Consider the following 13161-nt stretch of genomic DNA (forward strand, 5'->3'; position numbering starts at 1 on the left):
AGCATGTTGTCAATTACTAACCTGTACAGACTCTCCATCAACTTGAACCTGTCCGGCGATTTCCATCATATCCAATGCTAAGTGGCAGATAGAACGTGCATGGTGAATGCATGGCTCTGGCAAGCCACTTACTGTCATATACTTGTCTCCAACTGTCTCAACCTAATAAAATGTGAAGTTGGAAGTTATTCCATTTTCTTGGTTACATGGAAACAGTGTTATTACAAACACTAGCCATACCTTTGAAACAGAAAGGGCCCTTGCACTAGCAGATGGTACAGTTTAAAGGTTGCACAACAAAGGAATCCAACACAACAGTTGCACTAATAAAAGTTTGTTGTGCAATCTGTTGTGCAACCATCTTTAGTAATGTGCTTGTGTTTTCCCATGTGTATCAATGTTCCAGCAGCACAAGTATACTGCCAAGTGACTTTAACTTAGCACTCCATTGGATGAAGCCCATTGATCTGTGCCCCATCACAGGATGCTTTCTAAAAGTAACGTATGGTATAAATATAGAAGAATCAGAGAAAAGTACATTATTTTTTAGATAGGTACCAAGTGTAGAGGCCTAGTGCAGAAAGCTTAATGAAGAAGGAAAGGAAGGGTGGCACCAAAAAACAAACAAAAAATGAAACCCAAGCAAAATTTCAGATTGGAAAATATAATTGATTATAGCAAATAATATACCCAGCCAAATACATTTAGAAGACAATCTTCTTCAGGGGCAAGAGTCTTGATCTATCTAACTCGCTATCAGCTAAAACACTTGGAGGCTGTTCTAGCTATTGTTGCATCAAACAAACAAAATAAATCAGGGGTGGGGAGAGGCCCAAACAAATTGTGAACAAGTAAACATGCAGGTTCCTGGAGCAAAGACTGTAGTGGCTGCATTCCTCTCTCAGTCCTCCTACTACCACACTATCCAGAGGTAAGCCATGGTTTGGCTTAGCATCTGAACATGGGCTTATGGTTTGTTTCTCAAAATATGAGTAGTAAACAAAGAACAAACCTTGGCTACAGCTGATTTCTTGTCTCAAGTGAGACAAATCATGACTTGGACATGACACTAAGACAAATCACAGCTTAGCCTCAGGTATTTGGATTCAGAAAGAAGCATCAGTAAAGTGTTTTGGAGTCAGGAGCTCACTTTCCCCAATTTCTGTAATCAACATTGATGCAGCTATTTTGTCTTCAGAATAAATTTATTTCAGTGCGATGTTTTCTCTTGCCAAGAATTAAACCATTATTGCATCAATGGGAAATTCTAATACTCCATAGAACTGAGCTCAGATAATATACCTCTTTCATAATTTCATCATAACAGGGCTGTTTCTACATTAATTTTCATTTAATGCAGCATTATCTCAAACAAACAAAAAATCAGAAATGAAGCAGTGGTGCTTACCTTATAAACAAAGGGGTTCCTTCGTGAATCAGTCAGGATATCAAATCTTGTGTAAAGGTCATTTAAGAGATTGACAATTTTCATGGCTCCCTCTCCAGAGGCATGTTTACTACAGAAGGCATTAAACCCAACAATGCCACTAAAAAGTATGGTCACATTATCATAGCGCTTTGCTGGCACAGGGCGCTTGTGCCTCAGCTCATTGGCCACAGATGGAGGAAGGACAGAATACAGCAAGCTACATAATGTTGGATAGTAATAGTAAAGAAAGAAAAAGGAAGAGAAAATCATGAGTCATTTTTTTGTGTAATGAGGTTTTCATCTGAAAGCGGATTTTTTACATTTTAGGTTTCCAACAGTCACTTATTAAAAAAATTATTAATGGCAGAAGTAATACTCTTTAAGCACCAGACATTGGTGTGCATTAAAAATGTTCCTAGAATACTGAAAGATAAAATGGGCAAAACTATATAGGTATGAGAAAGTACTGCTAAACTCTTAAGGACGTGTGCTTAAATCTCTGTAGTTGAAATTGATGGTACATAAAAATACGTAATGTTCCATGGAATGTGCCCTTAATCTTTTGCAAAGAAGTCACATACTCTAGATTTATCTGGAGAATGGTTGGGGACAGGCAATAGCTTTAAGAAATATGAAAATGGCCCAACAGAGGCAGAATTAACCATATTATATGTATTCATTTCCCTTGTCACCAATGCCTATGGTCAAACAAGCAACAGTGAGATGAATATACACACCCACAAGCACTTCCAGTCTGGATAAATTGATATTTCAGCAGAGATATCCATTATCAGCTAGAGGGTTATATGCTCACATTTTATTATTTACTGTCTCCCCACCACCACCCAAAAAAATTGCAAAGCACAATATTCACAAAAAGCGAAATGTTTCATTCTAAATACTACACATAAAAGGTACTTAGATTGTATGGTTCAGACTAGATGAGATGCCATTTACACAATTAGGAATTATGTGAATGGCTTTTTAAAAGCAAATTGGAAGTGTGTGGGCCCTGATACAGATCAGAATCCTGACATGCAGCGTTAACCTTTTACCCCTAATAATTGCTAATTGTGTGAATCTTGTTTAGCCCTTAAGTTATGTGCATGAAAATTAAACAAAGATCTCCCAAGCCAGCTTTTTCCTAAGTTTTTATGGTGTCCAGAAATATTTTATTATTCTGAAAGCTCAACTGATTCAGGTTGTGATAGATAGATTATGTGCCAGTAAACAAACATTAGGATCCAAGACATAAAAGCTAATGAGACATTGAGGGAAAACAGACAGAGGGAAGAAAACAGAGAGAAGAAAGATAATGAAGGGAGATAACAATAAAAGGGGATGCTTTCCTTCAAAGATTAGTACATGAAGCCTTCCAGAATGCTTTCATTTTGAGCCCATTGAAATACAGTTTACACGGCTATTCAGTGACTTAATATAGTATTCTGAATGAGTTAATAGGTATTAATTTTCATTTAACTTGTTTGTGTCCTTATTTTCACATACCAGCTCCAATTTGTAATCATATTCAGATTGTCAGAAGGCATAAAACTATTAAAGAGGGTCAGTGACTATGTCAAATACTCGCTACTGTAAACAGTGATTCCTGGCCTACCTATGACATTCAGAACAGCTTAGAATGTGGACAGCTGCCATTACAATAAGGACCTGCATGCACCTGCTGGAATCTTCTGGTGGCTGGTATCTCTACAATCAGTGTGATGTGTGAATCAGCCCCACATCACTGATACCAAGACTGAGAAGGCTATCCTATCCAAGGTGGGAACTCCTTAAACCAAAATGTCAACATTTCTAAAACGAAACACCATAGTTTCATAATAGTGATTCATAAAATATTAACTATTCCACTAAGTTAAACTGATAATCATTAGGTGAATGGCTGCCTCATAATACAGAAGGTGGGAGGAATAATACAGGGACATGCATGATCTAAAACTTTTAATAGGTCAGAATCAGATCTTAGACAGAGGTTGACATGGACATCCATTCAAGAAGTTCATTAAGAATTATGCAAGAATTATGGCAATAATGCATGCGGTAAAGAGTCACTGACTAACAGGACAATTCAAAATCAGATGTGTTTGTGAAGCCTCAAAATACAGGTTAAGACGGAAAATAATTCCACTACTTCCACTGTTTCTCATGTAAACTTGAGAGATAAACTCTTACGTGTCTGTCTTTTTCTTCTCATCTTCCAGTGCTCTTAATGTGTGCTGAAGCCTGTCTGTTAGTATCTCCAGCTCTTGAGTCAGCTTGTATTCCTCTCTGAACTGCTCTCCCAAAAGGACCAAATCACGGGTAGCATCATGCAGTGGAATGTCACTCAGATATAGCCCTCTTCTAGTTAAGTCATCCAAATTCATCACACTGTAATACAAATAATCAAAAGACCAGTTGGGGAAATGGTGGGTTAAACCTGGCACTCAGATTTGTCTTGCACAGCCATTAAAAACACTGATCAAGTTAATTTGCAAATATATTTTGACACTACTCCGAAGTAAGAGAGAACCTCTACCTCATTATTTAATATACACTGAATATGCCGCCTTTTCTACCCTGTCAACACAGGGAGGAGAGAGAAAGCTGAGAATGGAGAAGTGCGATCAAACAATTAAAATCACTACAGAAACACCATGATGTGATAGTGCTGTGAGTTTGCCTGCTACTCAAAGACCTTCTTTCGCATATCATAACAGAGGATTATAGGGAATAAGAAGGCACAGAGCAGATGCAGATCACTATATCTGAAACTAGCAAGTTCTGCCATTAATGGGCTTATGTTACTGTGCCAGAAGAATGTTGTCCTGGAAATGTTTAAGCCAAACGGCCAAAACAGAGGTGATTAAGGAAATCCATGTCTAGACCTCCCATCAAAGCAGTGGTGGTGAGAAAGAGGCTTTGACCATTTTCCCAATCTAAATCATTTAATGAAGCTCCTTGGGGGGGGAGCAGGTTGGGGGGGGGTTAAATAAACAAATGGAGAGCAAAGGAAGCCCACCCTACATTTATTCATTTCCCCCTGACCCACCTGCACAAAGCTGTGATTGTGGGCTTACTTGGCTTAGGGAAGGCAGTGTAAGGCAAAGCCTCCTCCCCAAATCTGGACAAGAACTTACTGGGCATTGGAAAGTAGGTGGGGGACGGACTCTAGGTTCCTGGCTTTATGCATTTTTAGAACCCCTGGACGGTTAAGTCCAGTGAAAGGCAACTATGGGGTTGCAGCGCTCATCTCGCTTTCAGGTTGAGGGAGCCAGTGTTTGTCCACAGACAGCTTTCCGGCTCATGTGGCCAGCATGACTAAACCACTTCTGGCAAAACGGAACACAGTGACAGAAACCAGAGCGCATGGAAACACCATTTACCTTCCTGCCACAGCAGTACCTATTTATCAACTTGCACTGGCATGCTTTCAAACTGCTAGGATAGCAGGAGCTGGGAAAAAGCAATGGGAGCTCACTCCATTGTGGGGATTTGAACTGCCGACCTTCCAATTGGCAAGCCCAAGAGGCTTAGTGGTTTAGACCACAGCACCACCCACGTCCCTGTGCATTTTTAGATATACATGTGGACTCCTAGAACCGAACCCTGATGTAAGATGTGAGTTACTGTACAAGTTTTTGTAACAATGCACTGCAATATACACAAACTGTGTTTGCTTACCTTGGAGAACAAAGAAAGAGAATACTATCTGCTTCTGGTAGGTAGATCATTTGACCCTTAAGGCGTAAGCAGCTAATTTCTGTTCCAGTTAATTCATCTTCACACTCTAACTTTTCCACATCCAACAGCCCTTCCTTGTAAAGAAAAAAACCAAAACCCATAACTGCAGCTAAAGGTGTCATAGTTATGTCTGTATGTTTTCATATCTTTCCACAAACTACTTTAATGCTATCCACAGTCAAAGGCTGTTTTTACTTCTGTTTCACCCAGGCAGAAACATGTCCAAAATGTGGTAAAGAAATTTGAGGTTCTATTGTTTATCCAAGTAAAACATGATTATCATTGAAAAATGGCAGGTGAACAGTATGGTTACCTTGCTCCTCAGCACAAAGACTGTGTTGATATGTGAGAGGATTCCATGGAAACTAATATCAATATGAGGCCGAACCAATGAAAACACTGACAAAAGATTGCAATAGCCTGGCTGGAGCTGAAATATAAATGAGACAGACAAATTTCATTTCAAAGACCTGAAATTATTTATACTCTATATCATGTGTAGCATTTGAATTCTGTTTCCCAATGCTCTATCTATGCTAATTTATCAGTACAATGTTGAGGAGTACCCCCCCCACACACACAAACACAAACACATATGCACAGTACTAGATTTTACCACATTAATAAACTGTCTAACGAGTCATATGACTCAAACTGTGGAAGGATTTGGGACCTATGTGGACCTTTGATCAATTCCAACAGATGTAAAATAAATTAAAAATAAAAATGTTAAAATATTGGTTAAAAGGCTGTTGAAATGAAGGACTATGACACTTTATGAAGACAAAGATGGAATTAGTTAAAGGCATTGATGTGAAATGTCTTTTGGAGTTCTAGGAGTGCATACAAAATTTGTCCATGCATAATAAATACCACAACCAATATAAGCTAGTGAATAGCATTCACTAGTTCACCGGGTGTGGTAGTGGGAGCACCGAGGAATAAAAATGTATACGGTTTTCAGGTAAAATGAGAATTCTTACCTGTGGAAGGACTCTGTATATTGCATTGCCACACTGGGTGACAACTAGATATCTATCAAATATAATATGGAAAGGGAAAGCTTTGCAAAAAGTATAAGGACTGATGCGAGACTCTTGAGTGCCATTCTCTTCAAATCTGTCCAGGTCTTCATAAAAATCTTCTTCCTTAGACTCCTTCTCTTCAATTAAAAACTGAATATGGTCACACTCTTCATTTCTCTGTTGAATAACCTGAATAACAACAAAAAAAAACCCGAATTACAACAACAATTATGGGCAATTTTACTTTTTAAAACATTTTTTTTAGGGTTATTCTTCTATAGCAATGAACAAGAGCTATTCTTGATTTTCATAATTCCAGATTTTGACCCTGGATTTGAGGGTCCATTGACCACAACTCTGTTTCATTGGTTTTTTGAGCAGGATGTCTATATAGAAATATGTTCATTTTATTTATTTTTTAATGCAAACATAGCAGAGAGAAAAAAATATCACCAGCTGACATTAATACTAAAAAATGCTCCATCAATCCTGACTTAAACATACAAATTAATATATACAAAGAAGATTGACACTTATAAGATTGACACTTATGTTCAAACGTAGAAAGAGCAGTGAGAGCATCAGACCACTGAGCAGCAGAAGAAATAATAAATACATTCCAGGCCATCTGAAGGCCAAGGCTGCTTTGAAATGAAATGGAACCCTAGGCAGTACCACAACTTTAAGAAGTATTGACCACCATGCATGGCATACCTGTCAACTACCCCGGGACAAATCAGGACAAGCGAGTTTTGGACATCGTGCTCTCAGCATGGCACCCTGAAACACATGAGATGGCGAGCTCACAGATTTGTGATCTCGCATGGGTCATGTGACTCAAGTGGGAGCAAGCCCGGGAAGATGCATGTCCTGGTTTCCAGCGTCAATGTATTGGAGGGTATAGCATGAGGGCCAGGTGGATTAAAAGTTACCCCAGTCTTCTGAGGTCTTGTCAGACTCTCAGTTCCTTTCTCGGGATGGAGAGCAGCCAAGGGTAGGGATCCAGCTTACAGCACAGAAGGCTACAGAAGCAATTAACTGGCAAGACCAGTTCCAAAATTAACTGAACCAATTCCACCTGTGGTTCACTCCATTGTAGTTAAGTCTCATAATTAGGACTGTGGAAAAGCAGACAATGCCCTTTTAAATGCCAAGATTTTGAAAATCAAACAATTCATCTTATCAGGCAAGATATAACTGCCTTTTAAAAAAAACTTCCTGATTATATTTTCACCCCTCTTTTAATAATCCATTAAAACATAGACTGCCACTTCATTAACAGAATCTTAGATGACTAACTTTATAAATTAGTGGGATTATTAACTGATCAATTTATAAAATCTGCATAGACTTGTATATTAAAAAAAGCTACTGAAACACACTTCGATAGTATTTAGGAAAATATGCACATGTCACAGCTTCCACCATCTTATTATTCTGGGATATAAAATGTGGGTGCTTTTTCTAAGATGGTGCCTGCCACCCACAGCTTTTAATAATATCAAAACAAGAAATGAATAAGGGTTTTAAAATATATAAATAATCTGCTGCCTAATTCACCGGCTGCACCTTTTTAGATAAGACGTAGGTTTATTGACTCTATCAATGCAACTAATTAATTTACTAAATACTGCAGCCCTAATTAAAATAAAATAAAAACAATACAAAGGTTTCACAAAAACAATATGGCTGAAGTGCTTAGACTGCAATGTTAACAAATATTGCTTATTGGTGGGAGGTCTCTTTCTATTCAAAGTCCCTCCCTCCTGGGACAATGCTGAAAATATAACGAAAGAAAACATGCAAGCCAAATGATTTGTACATTATAAAAGCCCCTGCAGAATATTAGCAGCATCCCCCCCCCCGCCACTAAACTTATGAAACTGTCTAGTCTGTTTCAAAAAGTGCCACTATTAAACAGCAGCAAGTCGCCACAGTTTCAGAAAACCAATCTGCTGTTTCGTTCAAGTGCTCTGCAGTCTCCAATGACCTCTACCGAATGAGTATGTGTCAATAATAGCACAGTTGCAACTGTAATTCACAGTGCTGAATTGAAATGAATAAGAGCAATTGAGATAAAGGAGGAGAGGGAAGGACATGAAGGAGTCGGAACACTAAAAAATAAGTGAGTGCTTGATCCAAAGCACAGCTGAAATCAATAGAAACATTTCCGTTGTATTCTGGGGCAAAATGAAAGCAACTGAGTGTCTGTTAAAAAAGATGATGTGATTGACAGAATACATGCTGCTGAGGAGGGGTGGCGCTTAAAACCTGCAGCTTAAGTAAATAATGCCTCTTAAAAAGAATACTCTAGAGTTGAATGCAAAAATGTGTTTGAAAACTCACTGAAAAAAATGTATTTTCCCTCAGGAGTACGACCAGTTTCACATCTACTTCATTCTCTTGCACTTTCCATCAAGAATAATTATTGTTAACTTCATTTTAAAGACGTATGTGCCTGTGCTGCTTATATGTTTACTCAGAAGCAAGTTCCACTTAGTCCAATGAGGCTTGCTCCTGCAATTACAGAATTTCTGCCCCAAACCTCCTCATGTAGAACACCTGACACTATTATTTTTATTAGACTTGTTACTTGCTTGTTATTCAAAGATGTTCAAGTAACTTATAACATTTTCTTTTTTAAAAAAAAAAATCAAAACACCTAAGTTACATACACACACACACACAAAACATCTGAAGTTCATAGAAGCAGAATTAGATAACTCCTTGCTCCTCAAGTTTTATATGACTTCAAATAGGTCTGGGAATTTGCTAAACACCCGACTGTGGAATATTAAATAAATGAAAGAGCATCACCAGCAGCGACACAGCCAGGAATAAAGTTTGATTTTTGTTTCCCTCTGTGGACCTAGCTACCAAGTTACGTCAACCAATCATGCGTACGAACTCTTTCACCATGGTAACAGCAATAAAAATGAAGACAAATCACTCTTTAAGTTTCAAAGAGATATCTAGCAGATTCTTTCTCCTGTGCTTCGCAATAAAATCTGCTGCAAAACTGATGTTCCCACTTGGCTGTGTGAAAAGTGGCATTTATAAGGGGGAGAGTTTTGAAAATGCCTTCAAACTGCTATACAAAAGGCCTTCAGAACAATGTTTAGATTTCGTGCTTATGTCCATTGTGTTGCATTAAAGTTAGCTTTTGAAAATGCTATGCAATAGTACAGTATGTCCTATGTTTTCACTTTTTTCGAGAAAAACACATTAAGTAAGATAGGTATGTGATTGTTTACCATCATGGAACTGGAAATTTGTGGGAGAGGCAAGGATATATGTGAAGCAGCATTTTTACATGAATGCATTTGCTTTGAGTGTGTGTGTTGCAGTGGAGGGAATTCGCTTGCAAAGAAGGAGCCCTGTTTAGGTCAGACTTTTTTATGTATAAAAATTATAGCCCACCTTTCCTTAACATACTCCAAGGCAGCTCACTAACAAATGATGGTGGTGTGTGTGTGCTTTTATGGTTTAAAAGAACAGATATGCCAACTGGATTTTGAAAGAGACGTTATGCTCCTGGCTTATACAACCAGAACAAAGCTCCTGAGCTAAATTTAACTCACTGCACAATTGTAGTAGTTTAGATCAATAGCAGCTTTAAAAGAGACCCAGCACTAATGAAACACTTCACCAAAATGGGTGTCCTTTGATGAGACAAAAACATCTCATCAGATGTTTTTGTCTTATGGGACGTAAAGACTTATTGATTTATCATTGATTTAACACTACATAAGATAATGTGGATTCTAGTCCACAAATGGTTGTATCAGAACAAATCCTTTGGACATTATGGTCCCACAAGACTGTCGTTTCAGCTGCAACAGACTGACAGTGGTATTCCTCTGAAATGTCATGTGAGAGGGCATTCAAACACACTGTAACAATAAACTATAGTTTATCGTTATAGGAATGAACCTTCACAAACTCTCTTCCCCTTTTCCAGAGACACCCTGAAGAAGAGAAGCTTTCACTTCGATTACGTCTGAAACCATTATGTCTGTATATGATTTACTATAGCAAACCAACTACAAACCTTGATTTATGAAGCTGATTCGTTTAAAAAAAAATGTTAGTTATGATTGACCATAGTTTATGGCTCATATGTCAATAACATTGTTGTTTGCTTGTCTGCTTGCTTCAGGTCAAAGGTGGTCAGCGTCCCTACCATAGGAGCCAACTCCAGGGAGCTGTGGGTGCTTGGGCACCCACAATAATATAATTGTGGGAGCCGGGCACCTACAAAGTCATTGAGAAAAGCCGGCAGGTGGCAGTGGTGGTGCCTCCAAGAGAGAAGTAGTCCAGCTCTGACCTCCAGAGTCAGCCAGCGAGGTACCCTTTTCTGGAGGGGGAAAGGGGGCAGAATCTGCCTCCAAGTCTGAGCACCTCCCTGTGGAAAAGGGTGCCTCGCTGGCTGCGAAGAGGAGCCACTGCTGCTGCTGCCAGCTGCTGCAGTGGGAATGTGCGATGTCACACACGCACCTGCACATAGTGTGTGTAATATCACATGCCCGTGTTGCGGTGGCGGGCATCCATATTCCCTATGTAAATCATAGCAAGCCCCCAAAATGAATAAAAAAATCAACTATTTTGGCCATCTTCCTTATACTGTGATAGCCTGTCCTTTTGCCCTTGCATATCTCCCATCCTACAGCTGCCTCTGTTCATTTTGCCTGAAGCTAAATGTGACAATCAAGGTGAAATGAGTATCAAGCATTCTGATTTCTAGGTGTCATGTCAGGCTAAATATTTTTTGTGAAACTTCCCCGAGTTTAGTGCTATTGGGATAATTTTCTTGACATTTAGCAAAATAAATGAATAAATCCCAACCTTTTAAAAATAGAAATCTATGAAGGCTGTAGACAAAACAAATTCTTTGCCAACTGCGTGAAGAAAAATAGGAAACCAACAAAGATAGGAGTATGTTCTAATCTTTGTACTGATGTAGACTTTTTTTTGGTTCCTTTAATTTCTTATCCACTCAAAAGGCTGTGTGTGTTTACTTCCAGATCATACTAGTATTTTTGTATTTCCACAGTTATGTGTCACAATTCTATAGATTGTGTTATTAGACATACTTTGACTTTCACATGGCCTCTGTGTTTGTGGCAGGCTGTAATTTGATTTTGTCATAGCTGTCTGGTACACAGTTCATCTGGCGTGGAAAATTTGAGCCTTACGATCATACAAGCTCCTCTGCCTTATATTCTCTATTTGAGCTCTCTTCTTTGTGACACACTATGATTTTGACTATATATAAAATCTGTTTATATGCATTAAGATAAAGGTAAAGGGACCCCTGACCATTAGGTCCAGTTGTGACCGACTCTGGGCTTGCGGCGCTCATCTTGCTTTATTGGCTGAGGGAGCCGGCGTACAGCTTCTGGGTCATGTGGCCAGCATGACTAAGCCGCTTCTGGCAAACCAGAACAGCACACGGAAACGCCGTTTACCTTTCCACCGGAGCTCTACCTATTTATCTACTTGCACTTTGACGTGCTTTTGAACTGCTAGGTTGGCAGGAGCTGGGACCGAGCAACGGGAGCTCACCCCGTCATGGGATTCGAACAGCTGACCTTCTGATCAGCAAGTCCTAGACTCTGTGGTTTAACCCACAGCGCCACCCGCGTCCCACTTATATGCATTACCCTGCTGAAAAATCCACAAAAAATCCGAACATGTGTCTCTTCCCTCCTTATCTGCAGCATTGGTACCACATTTTATGATACCAGAACCTAGGACAAACCAGTTGAGCTCCAATCCAATGTCAGTGAATGCTGAAAGATTCAGGACAGGCAAAAGAAACTACTTCTTCCCGCAGCACATAGCTAAGCTATGAAATTCATTCCCACAAGACAAATTCATGGAGCATAAAATTAACAATGGCTACTTGTCATGGTGGCTGTGTTCTACCTCCATGCTCAGAGTTGGTATGACTCTGAATACTAATATCTAGGATATTAGGAGCTGGTGAAACTTTATGCTACAACTTACCTTCATATCTATTTCTGTGCCATGAATTTGTTGAGCGACTGTTTTGATGATTCCAATTACAATGTCTTGGAGCCCTTCTCTCTCGGAATAGTAATGCAGAATGAGTCCCTTCCCCTTTTCTGCATCAGTACATCTAAAGGATGGGGCCCGCATACCGGGGTATATTGTAGCAAGGTGGTCATGAAGAGCATCAAGGTTCTGCAAGGAGATTATTTAATAACAGAAAACGATTAGAACCTATTTTTCCAGCGCTTTCACTGGAAAAGTGAATGGTGTGTGAAGGCAACATAACTGCCTGAAGAATATTTGTACCAAATTCTGCTCCATACAGTAGCACAAGCACTGCTACCTGCTCTGTCTCGTCCTTCTGCATCTTCTAATGCCATTAATGTTTAAAGTTCATATGGGCACTGATGTTTTTAAAACATAATAAATAATGACAATGTTTTATAAGAGCAAGCTGTATTACAGAGCATCTGCAGATCCTCAAAACTTTGGAAATAGCTTGAACTTTATTTTCTGTGAGAAATGAAAAGCCTCAACAGCTGCTTCTTCTCTTGGGAGGTCTCCAAAGGAAATGAGCATCTTGTAAATTAATTCCTTGGGCTAAACTCAGCTTAGAGCTTCCTGGTTTACTTTATTTGCTTATTTGAAATTTACATTTTATTGAGATGGTTTTTATCAATAGCCAGCATACTAACCCATACATTTGTCTGAATGGATTACTATGATGGCTGTAGGGAAAGATCCATTCCAAAGTCCTGTTTCAAGACTCCTTTGTTACTGAGAAATTCAGATTTCAAGACTATGCTTGTATTTTGGTTTTGTCTGACTAAGGAGCATGGCACTCTTCCAAAGGAGTCAGAGAAAGTGACCGTATTTCAAGCTAAATCCTTCACAATAAAGAAAGCTCAAGCTAAGTATTATGGGATAGTCTAGTGGCTCCTCTCAAGAGTG

General features: G+C 39.1%; 1 protein-coding gene and 1 long non-coding RNA gene across 2 annotated transcripts in view; one reads left to right on the plus strand and one right to left on the minus strand.

Moving 5' to 3' along the window:
- LOC309349509 overlaps positions 1-13161 on the plus strand; it is a 362599-nt gene that overhangs the window by 159664 nt on the left and 189774 nt on the right. The gene's annotated exons all lie outside the window — the stretch shown is intronic.
- The window catches only part of GUCY1B1 (guanylate cyclase 1 soluble subunit beta 1), a 43539-nt gene that overhangs the window by 6356 nt on the left and 24022 nt on the right, over positions 1-13161 (minus strand). Inside the window, exons 5-11 of the mRNA XM_081875338.1 lie at positions 12205-12402; positions 6154-6384; positions 5484-5600; positions 5111-5244; positions 3620-3817; positions 1409-1646; positions 22-162 (exon numbers count right to left, since the gene is read on the minus strand). Of these exons, the coding sequence (XP_081731464.1) occupies positions 22-162; positions 1409-1646; positions 3620-3817; positions 5111-5244; positions 5484-5600; positions 6154-6384; positions 12205-12402 (1257 nt within the window). The remainder of the gene's footprint in view (positions 1-21; positions 163-1408; positions 1647-3619; positions 3818-5110; positions 5245-5483; positions 5601-6153; positions 6385-12204; positions 12403-13161) is intronic.

Source organism: Podarcis erhardii, assembly GCF_964252035.2.
Source record: "Podarcis erhardii genome assembly, chromosome: 9".
In the NCBI taxonomy this organism is placed as follows: Eukaryota; Metazoa; Chordata; class Lepidosauria; order Squamata; family Lacertidae; genus Podarcis; species Podarcis erhardii.